Genomic DNA, 19,271 nt, shown 5'->3' on the forward strand with positions numbered 1-19,271 from the left:
GATCATTTTATAGAGGGCATGGATCTAGACAACTCTTAGGAGTAAAGGATCTCCTCCTTGCTCCATGGGAGCCTTTTCTTCCATCTTGTTCCTTCTTCCATGTATTTGATGCTACCCATGCCTATGGGTAGCTAATTTTTCCATTGTTAGGGTTAGATATGTAACCATACTTGAACTTCTTTGTATCTTTTGATATTGTCATATATATTTTGTATAGTTGTCTTCATTTTAGTATCTTGTTTCTTTGTTTAATGCTTATTGTGGCTTGACGGGAGTGTTCTTTGGTTTTGCTAGTTTTGTTGGTTTTGTTAATTTGTTAGTTGTGTTAATTTGTTAATGTTGTTAGTTTCGTCGGATTTTCAGTTTAATATTTTGGGTCAATTTCATGTGCACGTACGACTTTGCATGTTTTTCTTTGAATTACAGGATATGTTCAAGAAATGGGTAATTGTTTTGAAAATAAAAGTTCTTGACATTTTGTGACTTGAAATCCTTGATTCTTCTCTACATGTCATGATAGTTTTGAAAGCTCAATTTGAAAGTGATGATTTTACCTTTGTGAGAATTTGAGCCATCCATCATTATAATCATTTGGTGTGTTTTGCCCCATTGATTGCTTGCACAATAGCCTTGGCTTGATTCTTGTTGATGCGTCCTAATTCACATGCATATTTGGAAATGATTAAGGCAATGTTGTTCTTATAAGCTTCTAGCCAAATGGACTTACCTTGAATTAATTCCTTTGATAGCCCTTTTGAGCCTTGTTTCCCTTTCCTTGTTTTGAAGCTCACTACAAGCCTTAAGTGAAAAACCATGATATTACCATATCCTTAAGGAATTTTGGAGCTTTGGAATTGTTTTGGGAATAAGTGTGGGGGGTTTTTGTTTCATTGGACAACTTGTTTTGTTGGCTATGCTTCATGATGTATTTTGGGCCATACTTGATGTACATTGTATATTGGTTAAATATTGGACATGCTGAATGAAATGTTGTTTCTCAAAGGCTAAAGAGTAAAAAAAAAAAAAAAAAAATTCGAAAAAAAAAGAAAAAGAAAAGCAATAAAGTTGAGTGAATAAGATCTTAAATGGCACAAGAATGATGAAACTCTTGGTTCTACTCTTCATGTTTAATTTTTATCTTTACTACTTTTTATTTTTTTAATATGCACTTATTCCCCTTTGCTCCTCTATTCCTTTGGGATTTAGCCACTTATTCCATATTTCTCCATACCTTGTCCTTGGCCCCATTACAACCTTAAAAGACCTTTTGATCCTCATGTGCTTGTGTTTATGGGTTGATTGTCAATTTTAGAATCTTGCCAAGTTTATGTGGTGTTTGCTTTCATGGGTGCTTTGAGGGTAAATAGTAGCTTAGACACTTGAGAGATAGAGTGTATATCTTGTGAAGCTTTATCACTTTTCATTCTTGAGCTGATTAACTATTTTGCCATGATTGGGTTGCTTGGATGATTTTCATGAATGTCTTGACTTTTTGGATCTCCTTATGTTAGATGTTACCCATTCCTTTCATTCCTTGATGTTCATTGAGAAATATGTGAATGTTTTTGTTTGTCTCCCTTTCATATCCTTGGATTTTGTTCTTTGTTTCATTTTGCCCAGGAGTGCAAAAGGCTAAGTATGGGGGGTTTTGATGTGCCATCATTTTCTTCTATTTTCTAAACCCTTTTTGCACCATTTTAATTATTGATTGGTCTTAATTGTCAATTAATTAGGCAGTTTTATTATTTGGGCTCATTTAGCTAATTTTATGTTTTTAATCTAATTTCAGGAATTAATGAAACATTGGGCTTAATCCGGATTTTGGTTGTGGACTTGAAGAGGGCAAATAAAGCAGCGCTTACCTTAGTTAATTTCTAATTAGGAAATTTCGCAATTTTATTTTATGTTGTTCAGTGTTTATTTCGTTTTGGGCCAGAGTATTGTAATAGGGCCCAGTGACTCTGAGTGACTCTTTTTAAATAGCTGCCTTGGGATTCGTGCAGGGCATTCTATTCTACTATGCTATTTTCATTATTCAGAGCTTTGGTTTTAGGTTTTCACGTTTTTCTGTGCCCTTGTTACAGTTTTCGTTCTTAATGCAAATTTCCGTTTTCTGCTTCTAATTACGAGTTCATTCTTGCTTCTTCTTCTACTTTCATTTACGTTTCTGTTCATTTACGTTTCTGTTCATTTATGTTCTTGTTCATTTACGTTTCTGCTTCATGTTTCATTTGTGTTTTCTGTTTGAATCCATGGAAGGCTAGATTTTCTGGTGTTGTTTCTTTTTGAGGACGAAGCCCAACTCTCTTTGAGGTTTCGTTTGTAATGTGGTGTTTGTAGAAATAAGTTTGTACAAGGGCAAGTGTACCCCAAACTGGTGAAGGGAAAACTGCCAGGAAACCACATTACAAACGAAACCTCAAAGAGAGTTGGGCTTCGTCCTCAAAAGGAAACAACACCAGAAAATCTAGCCTTCCATGGATTCAAACAGAAAACGCAAATGAAACATGAAGCAGAAACGTAAATGAACAAGAACGTAAATGAACAGAAACGTAAATGAACAGAAACGTAAATGAAAGTAGATAACAAGCACCCTCCCTTGTTCTCTTTGAACAACCAAGTGGATGTACCCTCCACTTGAACTGATCCACAAGAGATGTACCCTCTCTTGTTCTCAGTTACAACAACCCAAGTAGATGTACTCTCTACTTGTACCACAAAGAATGTACCCTCTAATGTGTTAAGACAAAGTTCTCAGGTGGTTAGTCCTTTGAAACTTTGTGAAGGGGAAACAAAAGATATCTCAGGCGGTTAGTCCTTTGAAATCTTTTGTTTAAGGGAAATGAAGAATCAAAAGAATTCTCAGACTGTGTCGTTTTGAATTCTTTGAAAAGGGAGAAGGGAGACACAAAAGAATTCAGGCGGTTAGTCCTTCGTTCTTTTGGGAAAGGGAGAAGAGAGACACAAACAGAATTCAGGCGGTTAGTCCTTGGCGAATTCTTTTTGGCAAAGGGAGAAGAGAATAAAAAGATATAACACACTTTTGTTTTCTGTGAAAGAGCAAGGTTTGGAAACCAGAAAACTTAGAAAGCTTTTGGCAAAGGAAGAAGAAGAAGAAGTTCAAGAAGATGTTCAAAGAGATTTAAAGGTTGTAAAAGAATATATGAAAAAGTTGTGTAAAAAGTTGTTGAAATGCAAGTCAAGGTCTTGCTTTTATAGACTCTTCATGTCTGGTCAAGAAAAAGCATTGGAAGAGTTATGACCTTGAGAAAAACCTGAAAACCATTGGAAGAGTTACATCTCTTGATTTTTATTCAGAACTTGTCACTGGTAATCGATTACCAAATCCATGTAATCGATTACACAAAGCATTTTATGAAAAGATGTGACTCTTCACAATTGAATTTAAATTTCAACGTTCAGATACACTAGTAATCGATTTCCAATATATTGTAATCGATTACATCATTTAAAAAACAATTGGAACGTTGCAAATTCAGTTAAAAACTTTTGAAATCAAACTTTGTCACTGGTAATCGATTACAGGAAACTAGTAATCGATTATTCCTGTAATCGATTACCAGAGAGTAAAAACTCTAGTAACTTAGAAAATTTTGAGAAAAACTCTTTTGAAAAACAAAATTGTGCTATGTTTGTTTTTTTGAAAAATCTTTTCAATACTTCCCTTGTGAAGTCTTCTTGATTTCTTCTCTTGAATCTCGAATTCTTCTTCTCTTGAATCTTGAAATCAAACTTCTCTTGATTCTTGAATCTTCTTGATTTCTTCTCATGAAACTTGAAATTAAACTTGATCTTGAACTTGTTGACTGATATTGAAATCATTCTTTGGGCTTTTTGTCATCATCAAAACTACTTGAATCAACTTGATTCATCATTATGAAGCTTGCTTCTACAGAGGCATATATACGAAAAAGAATCCACACACACTTGCACAAATAAAAAGAATCAAAAATCCACAGCAACAACCTTATCTCTGTAGCCGTCAACACCAATGGGCGAGGTCTGTATAACCATTCTCTTTTCCTTTTCTTTTCTTCAATTACCATCAATGTATCATTCCGGGTTCTGATTTTTTTTTGTGTTATAAATAGGAAGAGAAAAAACTAGAGGAAAACAAAGTGGAAGAGAAAAAAGCACAGGAAGAAGAAAAGAAAGAAGAAGAGAAAAAACAGAGGAATCAAAAGATGGCAAGAAATCCAAGGAGGAATCTGCGCCACCAGAAATCGTGCAAGGCACAACCTTCGCAATGCATGAACACTTTAAGCACGATTTCTGACATCTTTTTTAAGTTAAGGACTATTTTGCAACACTTATGCAAAAGATAAAGACTATTTTGAATTTTTCATTAAGTTAGAGATTAATATGCAACAGGGGTACAAAACTAGGGACTAAATTGTCTATTTACTCGTTTTGTTATCATCAAATGACGTGACATCTTTTAGGAGGCACGTCCACGTGTCATGCCACGTCATCCTTTAGTGTCACGTTGGATAGTCCACGTGGCACTAAAATTGATCTCACTAACAATGTTACTTTAAAATTTAACGGAAGAACTATTTTACAACACTTATGCAAAGATATAAACTATTTCAAATTTAACATTAAATTAGAGACTAATATGTAAAATAAGTATAATCTCAAGGACTAAATTGTTTTTTCACTAAAAAAAGAAAAAACACAACCAGTCCAAGCACCACCTAATATTTTAACTCTTTTACTCTCGGGTTTGTCTCTTTCCTCTCTCTCGTAGACGTTTATGATCACGCTTTCTTCATTCTCGAACACTCTTCTTAAGCTAATCCAGTATACGAAGCCACCTTATCTCGAGGGATAAAATAAAATAAATTGATAAATGGTAAGAAGCGTACACTTGTACTTGTTCTGTTTTTTACGAAACTAAAATTATTAGTTTTATACTTTTATCGTAACTTGGTCACGCTACAGGTGTCGTGCGGCTTCTTACAGCGTATATTTTGATGCGAACAATGTATGCTATACTCATCGGTGCTGTCTGTGTTGTGTTTTGCACTGCTTACACTTAAATAAATGACTTCACTAAAATAGAGAGAGGCACACACGGCATTTCATCGTACCCACAAAGGTATTTTTTCTTTTCTTTTTTCAATTTTTGAATTCTGGTTTGTGGTGTAATTATTTTTACTTATGAAATTGATTTGTTGGGAAGGTGGTGATACTTTCTTTGCCTTGAATTTCTGGTGGGGTTGATGCTACTCGTTGTTCTATGTATGCTGGTATAATCGTTGATTTTCTGGGCTTCTTCTGGGTCTTGATTATTTTTTCAATGATAAAGCCCCTTAGCCTATATATATATATATATATATATATATATATATATATATATATATATATATATAATTCATATCATCATGGAGGCTTTAAACAATGTTGTTTTACTCAGTTATTGAATAAGAAATTTGTGCTATTCGTTATTTTTCTCCTCTTCTACTAATTGGGATGAAAAGAATTTGTTCCTTTTCTTTTTTTTTTCTTTTTATTATCACACCTCGAGCAACCAAATATGTGTACCAAATATGTAATTTTAAATTTATTTAATCATCTTTTTTATCTATTCTTTCTATTATCTTTAACCAATTTAATATAATATACTAACATCTTTTTAAAATAAAAATAACAATCTAATATATTAAAACATTAATCTATTTTTTTTACTGAAAGATATATTTAGATATGTTTATTTAAATACCTATTGAATATTTTTTTTGGATGTTACATGGAGACTGCTTAGGTATCACCAATATACCTCTAAAGTATTAATGATTGCCTTGTAGCTGGTACCTGTCACGATAGTTTGGATTTAGGACCAAATCCTTTATGATTTTCTGTAAATTAGCATCTGAATGAACTTCCTTTCTCCAATACACCAACCCCTTGACATTCACAGTGGTGATAGCTGAAAAGTTCATTTTCCTTGAGAGTGCATCTGCTGCTCTGTTTTCAGTCTTAGTTTATATTGAATCTCAAAATGATATCCAATTAACTTTGAGGCCCATTTAAATTGTAGTTCAATCACCAGTTTCTGTTCTGTCAAGAACTTCAAACTTATCTGGTCTGTTATAGAATCACAAAATGCCTTCCTACCCAGTAATGCCTCCATTCTGCATGGCATAAACCAAAGCCATAAACTCCATTTCATAAACTGAATTATTTTGCACCCTTTCTGAAAGTCCTTGAGCAAGACTGAAAAAGGCTATAGTCATCCCTTCTTGTGATAAAACCACCTCTATTCCATTGTTGGATGCATCAGTCTCTACCACGAATGACTTGGAGAAGATTGGGACTTCCTGATTGGGTAAAATTTCATTGCAGCTTTTAATTGGACAAATGCAGCTTGTGCCACTTCTCTGCATTGAAAACTGTCCTTTTTGAGAAGCTGATGTAAGGGTTTTGCAATCTTTCCATAATCTTTTATGAGCCTTCTATAGTACCTTCTTGGCCCTAAGAATCCCCACAGGCTGTTAATATCTTTAGGTACTTTTTAGGTACCAGTGAGGACCACAGTGCATCTACTTTCTTGGGTCTGCTGACACCCCTAAAGCTGAGATAACATGTCCCAAATATTCCGGATTTGGTTGACCAAAACTGTGTTTCCTTTTATTCATCACTAGCTTATGCTTGCAACACCTCCCTCAAATGATGTCCATGATCTTTACTATTCGAATGTCTGGACAGTTCTAGGATTTTGAATAAGCTTAATTGACAGGCTGACAGTAATAATGTGTTACAGATTTTTCAGTGATTCAAGCCAAAGAAGTGCCTTACACATCCATCATTGTTTTCCTATATCCACTCACAAACGTCATAATCACACTTTTTTTTTGTTCAGTTTGTGCTTATTTATACATTCATTTGTGTTTTTCTTTTTGTTTTTGAGCTGAGGAGGGGGGTTCCTTATCCCCCTCCCCCCCTGTTCTTTATAAAATGTTTTTCTCTTGTCTTGAATTTCTTCATTTATGAAAAAATAAAGAAATTGCATCCATCATTTCTTTCACCTTTATCAGGTAATCAAGGTTGTGTTTTGCTTAAGAAGGACCTCTATATCGAAACATAAAAGATGGATGATCCAAAGGGTAGTTCCTCGTGGTTAAAAAGTCTAAATATAAGTGACATATTTGGCTGGAAAGGTCATGGAGAATATGGAGCTCTGGCAGCTATAGTCATAAGCATTCTTGTTCCTGTCTTGTTTTCAGCTTTGTTCTTTGGAAAGAAAAAAGGAAAAATAAGAGGTGTGCCGGTAGAAGTTGGTGGTGAGGAATGCTTTGCAGTACGTAATGCTAGAAAAACTGAGTTGGTTGAGGTTCCTTGGAAAGGAGCCCCAACCATGGCTCATCTATTTGAGCAATCCTGTAATAAATATACCCGCAATCAATTTCTTGGAACTAGAAAAATAATACAAAAGGAGTTTGTTACATCTAGTGATGGCAGGAAGTTTGAGAAACTTCATTTAGGAGACTACGAATGGGAAACCTATGGAGAGGTATTTGCTCGTGTGTCCAATTTTGCATCTGGTCTTCTTAAATTGGGCCATAATGGAGATAGCCGTGTTGCCATTTTCTCTGATACCAGGGCTGAGTGGCTCATTGCCCTTCAGGTAAATTTGCTTTATTTGCATTATATCTCCAAGTCATTCCATTACCTTTTGGCTTAACTGTTCTGTATTCACAAATTTTGATGAAATTTTTTGCTAAACTTCAGGGTTGCTTCAGGCAGAATGTAACAGTTGTTACTATTTATGCTTCTCTAGGTGAGGATGCCCTGATCCACTCACTAAATGAGGTAGGAAATTATTATCTCTTGCATAATTTTAGAGAATAGATGAAAATAGTTAATAGTTAATGATTGCAATAACTAAAAGTGATGGCCATGTTCTCACTTGAAGCTTTGGAATATGAACAGACTGAAGTATCTACTCTGATCTGTGACTCCAAGCAGTCAAAGAAGTTGGATGCAATAAGATCAAGACTAACATCTTTACAAAATGTTATTTACTTTGAAGATGATAACGAAGAAGATGCTTTCTCTGGAAGTTCAAGCGGCTGGACAATTGCATCTTTTAGTGAAGTTGAGAAACTTGGGAAAGAAAGTCCTGTTGAGCCAAGCCTGCCTTCCAAGAATGCTATTGCAGTTATCATGTACACAAGTGGCAGTACAGGTCTTCCAAAGGTTTGTTTCTTGTTCAAGTTGTGGAGAAATCTAAAAATATCCTAAACTTTCTCCTCATTAATATCCCTCAATTTTCTCCTAATTACATTTAATACATAATATTTACAGTTCAACACAAGTTTTGTTGCAGGTTGTTAGGAATCCTTTTTAGCTAGAGAGTTAAAGAGCTAGAATATCTAAGCTAACAGAAGAGAAATTGATAGATTGAATCAGAAAGAAAATGTATTCTGTATTACTGTCAGAGAAATACAACAACACCTTACAAAGGAGACCTCTCCTCCTCTCACACAGGGAATTTCCCTGTCAAACTCAAATGATAATTCTGCCTACCTCGTCTTCCCTCGAGAGGGTCTATTTATCTTCCTTCCTGCTACTATCCTAACTGTCTTAACTACCTTAACAACCCTATTATTGGGCCTTTTGGGCTTTCTTCCTCCTATGGTATACTGATAAGGTTTTTGGTTCAATCTGTGGCTAACTTTGATCCTCTTTCCTAACACAGGTGTTGTCCCTTTCAGTATCTGTGTATCTATAATCTCTTATTCATACTTGTTATTTGCTGCATTCTTGCAATATGTTTTGCCCAGACTGCAGAACCCTTCTTATTGAATGTCTCAACAACCTGATCCCTATTAAATAATGTAGTTCATAAATATGAGTAGTTGAGTACTGACTTGGGTCTTGGTATGACTTTATTGTCAACATGTTATTAGGTGGTAAATTATAACCAATAACCATATTGACTATTAAGTCATTCTGTAAATATGACGAAAATTTTCTAGCCTATAAACATTGAGAACTCTGAGGATCCCCAACAGTTCAGTTATGTGTTTACCTTTGATTTGATGGAGTGTTAAACTTTTTTGTAATCATTCAGGGTGTCATGATTACTCACGGGAACATTGTAGCGACTACAGCAGCTGTTATGACAGTGATTCCAAATCTGGGTAGCAAGGATGTGTACCTGGCATACTTGCCCCTTGCTCATGTTTTTGAAATGGCAGCAGAGGTAATTTATCCTTAACCTTCTAATTGTCAAAAATAGTTGATGCTGATAATATTATCTCTAAATTACTGTGGTTGTCCAGTCTGTTATGCTGGCTGCAGGTTGTGCAATTGGTTACGGCTCTCCTCTGACTTTGACTGACACGTCTAATAAAGTCAAGAAAGGAACCAAGGGAGATGCTACTGTGTTAAAGCCCACACTTTTGACAGCAGTACCAGCTATTCTTGATCGGATTCGAGATGGAGTTGTAAAAAAGGTGTGAATCAAACCAATTCTCCTCACGGGCACTCTCTCTCACATACACATGTTACTTAATCTCCATCCTTTCTATTTTGTGTCAGCTGCACTGATGTCTCCTTTGTGATGAAAATCTACACAAAATTCCCTTACATTTAAAAAATTAAATAAGTTGAAAAAAAAAAGAAAAAAATTGACAATTAACTTGAGAATGCCATTGGGCTTCACTGTTTATTACCTCAACCTTAGCTCGTGGCTGTTTTGTGGTTAAATGCCATTGCTGTTCTTGTTTAGCCTTATATATTAAGCAAAGAGGAAGAACTCATTCATTTGGTGCAGCTGGGTTGAATATTAATTTTGGGGTCCAACCATTTGAATTGATGCTTTAGCTACACCAAATGAGTGTGCTCTTCCTTTTTTCTCAACTTAAAAGGCTAAAAAATGATAGAAATGGAATTTGACCTCAGAAAGCCCATGAGCTAGTGGCTAACCTCATGAATCTGTTAGGCTTGTACCTGGAATTTTTTTTTTTTTTTAATATAAATATAAGAGAGTTCTGTTTTTGTTTTCATAATAGAGGTCTGTGTGGGCAGAGAAGGGAGTAACAACAACATAGTCGTTTTCCATTAAATGTGGCCTGCTACATGGATTAAATAAGGCTATTGGCTCTGTTAAAACTAAGTTTTCAATAAATCCATTTAGCGCAAACTCTTTCCAAATGGTTTTTCTTTAAAGTTTTCTTTGATCTTCCTCTGGCCTTCTGATTCATCGGTCTTAGGACATGAAGAGTAGTTGCTTGGAAGAATAAAAGGAAGACATAGTAGTTAATTTAAACAACTAGAACAGCTACTTAGTTAGTTAGGCTGTTATAGGGTATTAGTCAGATAAATAAATAGGTGGAATAAAGGGTAGGGGTATCATTCATGGACTTGCTTTTGTAAGGGGAACTTTGAAGGAGAGGTCTGTCTCTTTATTCTGTTCATTTTCAGTTAAGCAATTAAATCATTCCCTTCTCTTTCCTATTTCCATCATGGGTGCCTAACAGATGACTTTTGATTTGATCCAATTTTTTGTATTGTGGCTGCTGTTTGTCTTGACCTCACATGAACAAACTACCTTAAACTAGTTTTTGTTATCTTTTCCTCAATGGTGATTGTACTACTCCCATTCTTCCTATATACATTCATTGATAATCTTTTCTTGTAGTATCTACTGATTCACGTCAACATTTTCATCTCTGCTACATTTAGTTTTTATTTTTATTGAAACATTGCTGTTCAGCTTTATAGAGATATCTGGTAGAATTTTCCATTTTGATGGCTGCTTTCCAATCCCAAATTGCAGACACTTTAATTTTTTTCTTTTGTACTTTCCCCTGGTATTCAATGCTTTGAATTAAACTATTTGTTCAATGGTTTTTTCTCTTCCTTACCATTTTCTATACTCTATGTAGGTTGAGCAAAAAGGGGGCCTTGTGAAGAATCTTTTCCATTTTGCATACAAGCGCCGACTGGGTGCTGTAAAAGGAAGCTGGCTAGGAGCTTGGGGATTGGAAAAGTTGATGTGGGATACCATTGTCTTTAAACAAATTCGTACTGCACTTGGAGGCCAGCTCCGGTTTATGCTTTGTGGGGGAGCTCCTTTATCTGGAGATTCACAACACTTCATCAATATCTGCATGGGGTAATGATTCCCATCTTTGTACTACATAATACTTGGTTGGAACTAACTGTATTTGAATATATGTATGTGTGTGTGTGTGTGTTCACACGTCTCTATTTTGTGTTGTGATTGTATATCTAGGGGGATAAAGCGATGTATAGTTGGCATATTAGGTTCATTTCAATGTGAATTTGTATCTAATAGCAAATGTAAGATAGTATATGTCTATTTGTTGTGTCTACTTGCATGATGTTATAGAATGAACATCATCATGGTGAAAAGTTATTTGTTGTGTCTACTTGCATGATGTTATAGAATGAACATCATCATGGTGAAGAGTTATTTGTTGTGTCTACTTGCATAATGTTATAGAATGAACATCATCACGGTGAAAAGTTATTAAGCACTAAAGAGGGAAAAAAAGAAATACAGTCAAGTATTCAGTTCTATACACTTTGATGATAGAAAATAAATTCTCCGATACCATGTGATGAGTTAACTATCCCAATAGCTTAAGCTTTTGAGTAAAAAAATATGAGTTTGGTTCACCAAAGTTACATGTGTCACTGCATCATCCCTTCAAAAAGTTTAGTTACCAGATTAGTTCCTCAGATTCTTTTGTCACTACCTTCATCCTCCTAAGATTTTTTCACCAAATTCCTCGAAGATTTAATTTGTCACCAAACTAATCTTCAAAGCTTCTTTTTGTCACCAATTTAATCCTCCATAAAAATCTATATGGTGATATTTTAAATCTGAGGAACCAATTTGCTGATAGATTTGAGCAACTAATTTGAGGTGGAGTGTAACAGTGTTATCTATAAATTCCTCATAATATCATTATTGTATCTTATAATACTTTAGAGTATCTTAGATGATTTTTAATAGGGCTTTCCATATTTCATTATATTTTCTGATTTTTTTCTTATTTAATTATGACTATGATAGATAACCGATGATAATTTGATATGGATTTTATTGATTCACACAAAATTCAGGAAGAGTTTCACTGTCCCGGATTTGATAAATTTGATTTACACCTTGTATTATCTTATTCTCTATATTTACTTGTTGATAGGGCTCCTATTGGGCAAGGATATGGCTTGACTGAAACATTTGCTGGGGCTGCCTTCTCGGAGTGGGATGACTACAGTGTGGGACGTGTTGGTCCACCTCTTCCTTGTTGCCACATTAAGGTATGCCATATATCCCATCAACCAAAACAACAGTGAAGTGAACTTCCAACCACTACTTATTCATAGATATTGCTTTGAATTATGGTAATGGCCATTAATTATTATAGTTTCATGCTTGTGTGTAATAAAACTTATTAGACATCAGATAGTAAGATGTTAGCAACATCTGAAAAATAACAAATTCATATCTCTTAATCTGTATAGAACTTGCAATTGATGCTACTTAGAAGGCCTATATGGTGGGAACCTGATTTCTTTACTAATGTGCTTGTATAGCTTGTTTCTTGGGAAGAAGGAGGGTATCTGACATCAGATAAACCAATGCCAAGGGGAGAGATTGTAGTTGGAGGATTTAGTGTGACAGCTGGTTACTTTAAGAATCAAGAAAAAACTAAAGAAGTGTTCAAGGTAATTTCCAAACTTATAGTTGTATGCATGCCATTTTTCCTTTATAATTTCCTTTAATTTCTCTTTAATTTGCTTTTGCATATTACTAAGACACTTGTTACATTTTTGTTTTTTAACTTAGTACAGGTTGATGAGAAGGGAATGCGCTGGTTTTATACTGGCGATATTGGGCAATTCCATCCTGATGGATGTCTTGAAATCATAGATAGGAAGAAAGATATTGTCAAACTTCAACATGGAGAATATATATCTCTTGGAAAGGTAAAGCAATACCTTGTTCATTCTGGAATCTGGATGAAGTGCTGACACAAGATCTGCAGTAACATTTTCTAGGGCTTACATCATGTTTTCATTATGACTTGCTTGCAGATTGAGGCAGCACTATCATCGTGTGATCATGTGGATAATATAATGGTTTATGCAGACCCCTTTCACAATTACTGTGTGGCTCTAGTTGTTGCTTCGCATCAGTCCCTGGAGAAGTGGGCCCAACAAGCTGGTATAGATTACCAAGATTTTCCTGATCTGTGTAACAAACCTGAAACTGTCACTGAGGTTCTTCAGTCTATTTCCAAGGTTAGTGTTAGGTGTCTAAATATTTGTTTGTTAATATCTGTTAGTGAGAGTGGTAGTTATTTGTTAATATCTTGTAGTTTGTTGGTCTGCAATAGGGAATAATTAAGGCATGCTACCTATAAATAAGAGGAGAGGTTGAGTGGGAGAGCTATCCCGTCATTCTCATTTGAGAGAGGATTAGGACCCCTGGGCAGGGGAGGTGCAGATTCTTGAAGTTCTGAAAACTTTGTAGCTTTGTTCAAGGGAGATTTCCCTATTCTTTCTAATAAAAATACCAGATTCCTAACAATTAGCTAATATGTGGATGGTTTTGGGTTACTTGTTTGCTGGCACATATCCAGAATATAATCTATAGATTGCCCCCTTATGCTTTATCAATTATCAGAATATGCATAAAACAATTGTGATCTGGTAATACTTGTTGCGATGGTACTCTTATTACACATAAGAGTATAAATTTCCTCTCCTGATAGGGATTTGGGTATTACAGGGTGCCTAAGTTCCACATCAGGTAGTATGGTATGTTCAGTGGAGTACTTAAGCGGCTTGCTTCTCCCTCCTTGACAGCGAGCTTTTAAGGGAGGGTTCCCCAAGTGTTTGGGTGCTTATTAATTGATATCAGAGTTGGTTGTCGTTTCAGAAAGGGTTACCTAAAGAGGGGCTAACCAGAAAGACTGAGTAAAGTGTTGCTGAGTGTCAGCTGCGGAGACATCACCTATGATAGGGACTTTGGTATTATGGGATGCTCAAGTCCCACATTGAGTAGTATGTGATGCTCAGTGGTCTACTTTAGTGGCTTGGTTCTCATCCCTTGCAAGTGCTTGGGTGCTTATCATCTTCCTTCATCTATTAGGCTGTTTGAACATTTAAGGAAAAAATGAATCCTCTTACTAACCTGAGTATAACTTGTTTAAAACAATGTCCGCTGCTATGTGTTTTCTGGCACATATCCAGGATATAATCTATAGATTGTCCATTTTTGCTTTACCAATTATCAGAATATACATAAAACAATTGTGATCTGGTAACACTTGTTGTGAACTATGGTACTCTTAATGGAATACAAATAGGAGTATAAATTTCCTCTTCTAATAGGGATTTGGGTATTATAGGGTGGCGCCTAAGTGCCATATCAAGTAGTATGGGATGCTCAGTGGGTGCTTATTAATTGATATCAGAGCTGGTTGTCATTGTTTTAGAAAGGGTTACTTATGGAGGGGCTTACCAGAAAGGCTAAGTGAAGCATTGTAGAGTGTCAACTGCGGCGATGTCACCTATCAGGCTATCAAGGGTGGTGCTATAGTAGGGACTTGGATATCATCAAGTGCTTAAGTCCCACATCGACTAGTATGTGAAGGAGGTATCCCAGCTGTGACAAGGCATCCATTTTGCTTGAAGGATAATAAAATTCATTTTGAAGTGAAGTTTTAGATCCACCAAGCTGTTTAGTGAGTTCTGGTTGTGTCGTAGTTATAAGGTGATAACCATTGTGCGTGCTGCATGGTTAATGGCTCATTTCCTTTATTTGATTCATTTCAGGTTGCAAAATCTGCAAAGCTGGAGAAAACTGAAATCCCTGCAAAGATTAAGTTGCTGCCGGATCCATGGACTCCTGAATCTGGATTGGTCACTGCAGCTCTCAAGATAAAGAGAGAGCAGCTGAAAGCCAAATTCAAAGATGAGCTTCAGAAGTTGTATGCATGAAATGAAGTTTCTAACCTCTTCAATTTATGGTTGGTGTATGTTCAATGTATGTAATATGTAACAGGTCTCTTTTTTATACAATAATATTATTGAACATGTAACTAATCTGACATAATAAAATCATACTCCAAATAATACTTGGCTGTCAACATGAAATTCTTGCCAGTGAAGCCAACCAAGCGGCTAGCAATAGATATAGTTGATTTATGAGCAGTAATTTTTCTTGAAAAAAAATACTTATATACATTATGCTTTTAGTGTTTGTATGTTTACAAGATTTAGCCTTTGACTTTTGTTTATAGCTAGGATATGCATGTGACACAAATTAAACTAAGTATGTTTTTTTATGGCTAAATTCTAATACTAATGAAAGAATACTCCTACCACTTAGGTGTGCTATATTTAACTATGCAACATCGCAACTAGATAGCCGTGTAATATTTTGGATAATTTAATTGATCATTACTAATCTATTTAGTAAAATTGTTAATACTTTCACTTGGTAAGTGTACTTACCAAAATTTGGAGTTGACCGACATCAAGGTGGACATGACCAAAGTGGGTTCTATGATCTCACACGTCGGACCGAGAGTACCCTTTGTTAGGAGGACAAGAGGGGGAGACTTGTAAAACAAAAGACTCTGATGCTCAAGTAAATACATGAGTTAAGTGAGAATGATGAGATAAAATCTGATACTTATAGAGTGAAGTGAGAGTTATATGTCGTTGTTTGTAGGAACTGTTATGGTAGTGTAACAATCGTTGCAGATAATTGCTAGCTTATAGATAATAGTTAATAGATAATTGTGACTTATAGATAATGTGTATCGTATAGATAATTTGGTACTTCCCACTTGAAAAGAAAGTTACAGCATTATCATTAATATTTGAATAATGAAGTGTTTAGAGATAACCTGTCAGTTTGAAAGTTCGACTACTAAGGGCAAGAAGTCCGTACTCTTGTGTCAGGGCTGATATAGAGGGCTGACGTGTGTATTGAAGTGTCACGTAGCTTGTCACGTGTATTTTGTGGACCCTGGACAGAACATAAGCCCCTTAAGCTCTAAACCAGCTTGCGGGTGAATGAGATTGTTCGATGTTGAGGGTAGTAGCCTTGACAAGTGGGAGGGTCGCGAGTTCATTGAGCCCCAACCATGGACAAGTGTTGTCTGATGTCGAGAGTAGTAACCTCGACAAATGTGAGAGTTACAGGTCTGTCAAGCTTGTCAAGCCCTCTAGCCTGGACAAGTGTTGTTCGGGTTGGTTCTGTCAAGTTGTCCAAGGTGGAGGTGGACATGTTTTTTGTATTGCACCAAAGTTAGACGTGTTAGGTGAGGGGAGTCCCTATTTTTGAAAACTCTGCCCTTTTCTGATCGTTGGAGAATGCATTGAAGGCAGGTGTTTCATTTTTTCTTTTGCTGCAAGCGAGTGCAGTGGGCGTGTGTTACTCTTGCATAGTGTCACTCGAGGAGTGAGCACGTACTGGAGATGCGGTACAGGATGAGTGGAGTTGCATCGTGGTGCAAAATTTTAGGGCATCATTTCAGCTCCTGCTAGTTACCGAAGACTAGCACCTTCACTTAAAATAGAGTGTATGTTTGGTTTTGGATCACCGTCACTTTTGAATTTTTTCTTCCTCTTCTGCAATCTCCTAGCATTTTGCTTGCGACCTTTGCGACCTTTCTTTCTTTGATTATCTCTTTTGCTTTAAGGTATATTCCCTTTCAGAATGTCTTTTATCTCTGAGTCCATCATGGGTATGGGCAGTAACGACTCTGGGTTTAGATTCAATGACTCCTAGTGGACCAGGAGGTCATCCCAATCGGTGGCTCCTCGAAGGAGGAGACACGTCATGAAGCCTCTGATAGCAAGTCCTCTTCCTTGGAGAGATTGAGGTCTCACGTCGTGTTGGTGGAAGAGCCTCTCGCCTCCATAGGATGGCACAACCTTTTGCTGCTTCTCTGGACAGGGAACCTATTCCAGTCACGACGATTCCCCCCCCCCCCCCCCCCATTTCTTTTTCTAGGGGAGCAAGAAGGAGTAGTGGCAAGAACATTAGGGCTTCCCCTCGTGTACATCATAGCCACAATATTGGGCCGCCATCGTACTTTCTTCTTGTTGTTGGCTATGAGTGGGTGAGGGACGATGTTTTGAAATATCAGTCCTCTATTACGTCTGTGGCAAGCGTCGCTACTCCAGAGCACTAAGTGAAATTGGCCAATTCAGAGGATTCCTGCAAGATAGTTGTCTAAGCTTGTGGGAGTGACAATTTCCATTTTTTGAGAGCAGTGTCAGGTAGTCCACCCTTCTTTTTCATGGAGAAATGTCTTTTCAAGGTCTTGAGTTTGGTTCTCCACTTGAGCTCTTTTCAATGTGCTCTGCTTGAGCATTTAAATGTAGTCCTCTCTCAGCTTCTCCCTAATAGTTGAGCTATGGTCAAGGCCTTCGAGGTCTTGTGCCTCTTCTTTAACATTCGACCTAGTGTGCCAGTATATTTGTATTTCTTTCAGATGAAATTGACAAGGAAAATAGGTTGGGTATCCTTGAACATCGTGTCCAAGAAGTTGTTCGAGTTTGACTTGAATGTGTTTCGCTTCTTCAAGGATCGTTTCTTCAAGTCCCTAGCTACTGATGTCGTGGTTGATAGGTTGCCATTGATGTTCAATCGGGACAGAGAATCCCACTTCCCATACTACTGGCAGTTAGACCTTACTAGGTTCAAGTCTTTTGACGAGGATCTATCGACCCTAGTGTAGAGGGTTGACAAGGCCATCTTGGAGCAACAGTCGACCTTGCTGGATGCACAAACAATTTTGTCTTCTCCTTCGGCAAACGATCCTCTCGTTGCCTTAGATGGTAAAATGTCTTACCTTGTCCTCTTTTATGTCTGAGATAGGTTTTGATCTAACTTAACTTTGTTGCATTTTGCTTGTTTTGTAGGTATAATGGGTGACTTCGCATAGAGACCTATAGTGTTGTGCCACCTTCTGTCGATCGTTCTGTTGGAGAAGGGGGTCAACCTCCTGCTAGGGTTAGCCCTAATGATGAAGTTGTTGAGGTCTCCCTCAACGTGTCTTCCTCTATTTTGATTAAGAGTAAGCATGATGACGATGCTGGGGTGTTAGGCCACAAGAAGTTGAGGGGCCCTTTCAGCCTCCGAGCTATGAGGCAGGCTGCTAGGTTTGGGTTGCCCCTGTGGTTTGCAGGGTCTACCTTCAGCTCCGATGGCTATCTAGGCTATTGCTCCTTCTACTATTATTGCTCCTGCTCCTCTAACTCTTTCTTATGCGCTTGTTTAGGAGGTTTCTACTTCTCCTGCTATTGTGATTACGACGTTGGTTTCTTCGGTTGCCACTGTCTCTACACCATTGTTGAGTGTTGGTTTGATGACCACAAGTGTTCGAGAGATGTCGCCTCCTTTTTCGTCAGCTTTGCCGGTTCCCCTTCAACTGTGTTGGCATCAGCGTCGCCTTCCTCCTCTTCTCACCTAAGTGTCTCCTTAAACCATATCTACACTTCTCGTGATATTAATTCACTTTGGGGTATGGGTTATAAGCTAGAGGCTGTTTGCTTTGTGTCTTCTTTTGATAAAAATATTATTCGGCCAGCTAAGGTTCAGAATGCAATTGACTTTGTGAAGGTCTTCCTTCAAAGAAGTCTGGCGATTCTGGAGGAGAACGACACCATGAAGCTCTGAGCAAGGTGACATCCTTAAATGCTGAGGTTGCCAAGTGGAGGGCCACTGCTAGAGGGAGAAGAATGAGTTGGTTGACAAGGTGGAGAGCACTACGGTAGACAAGGATGAGCTTGCCAAGGTGATTGTTGATCTCCTGGCCCGGTTGAGGGAGTCCAAGCTAGAGGAGTCCGAGTTGAGGGTGTCAAAGGAGAGGGAGGCCAACAAAGAGCTTGAAGAGGAACTGCTGGTGTACAAGAAAAATGTTGTAGAGTAGCATGAAAAGGGCTTTCATAAGGCAGTCATGCAAGCTGGGTTCTTTGCCAAGGATCTTTACTTGGGTCTTTTTGACCCTTTCAGGGATGTGAAGGATGGTGTTCTGCTTGACGAAGAAGAGATAGCTACTGAGGAGGAGGATGCTAGCGAGGAGTAGGATGTTGGGGCCAATGTTTAGGCCATTTTTCCTTTGAGAATAGTAGTAAAATAATAAAATATCTAAAAATAATAATAAAATAATAAAATATCTAAAAAATAACAAAATAAGTGTTAGGCGGACATTTTACTTTGAAGTTCCCTTAAATGAGTT

At 37.0% G+C, this 19,271-nt stretch overlaps 1 protein-coding gene across 1 annotated transcript; it reads left to right on the forward strand.

The window, feature by feature from the left end:
- Positions 1-4,731: 4,731 nt before the first annotated feature.
- Positions 4,732-15,225, forward strand: LOC114382192 (long chain acyl-CoA synthetase 8-like). The gene is made up of 13 exons (XM_028341452.1): positions 4,732-4,876; positions 4,966-5,122; positions 7,062-7,651; positions 7,756-7,836; positions 7,957-8,223; positions 9,101-9,232; positions 9,312-9,485; positions 10,920-11,149; positions 12,207-12,324; positions 12,601-12,732; positions 12,859-12,993; positions 13,102-13,308; positions 14,848-15,225. Exons 3-13 carry the CDS (start codon positions 7,115-7,117, stop codon positions 15,010-15,012), a joined length of 2,178 nt encoding a protein of 725 aa, XP_028197253.1. The 5' UTR covers positions 4,732-4,876; positions 4,966-5,122; positions 7,062-7,114; the 3' UTR covers positions 15,013-15,225.
- The last annotated feature ends 4,046 nt before the right edge of the window (positions 15,226-19,271 follow it).

This window comes from Glycine soja, chromosome 13 (assembly GCF_004193775.1).
Source record: "Glycine soja cultivar W05 chromosome 13, ASM419377v2, whole genome shotgun sequence".
NCBI classification, from domain to species: domain Eukaryota; kingdom Viridiplantae; phylum Streptophyta; class Magnoliopsida; order Fabales; family Fabaceae; genus Glycine; species Glycine soja.

What these genes read in the sequence shown, in the direction of transcription:
- LOC114382192 (XM_028341452.1), top strand. Translation starts at nt 7,115, where the DNA reads ATGGATGATCCAAAGGGTAGTTCCTCGTGGTTAAAAAGTCTAAATATA. An exon ending in AAACTAAAGAAGTGTTCAAG is followed by an intron (nt 12,733 to 12,858) that starts GTAATTTCCAAA and finishes AACTTAGTACAG; the next exon opens with GTTGATGAGAAGGGAATGCG. An exon ending in TTCTTCAGTCTATTTCCAAG is followed by an intron (nt 13,309 to 14,847) that starts GTTAGTGTTAGG and finishes GATTCATTTCAG; the next exon opens with GTTGCAAAATCTGCAAAGCT.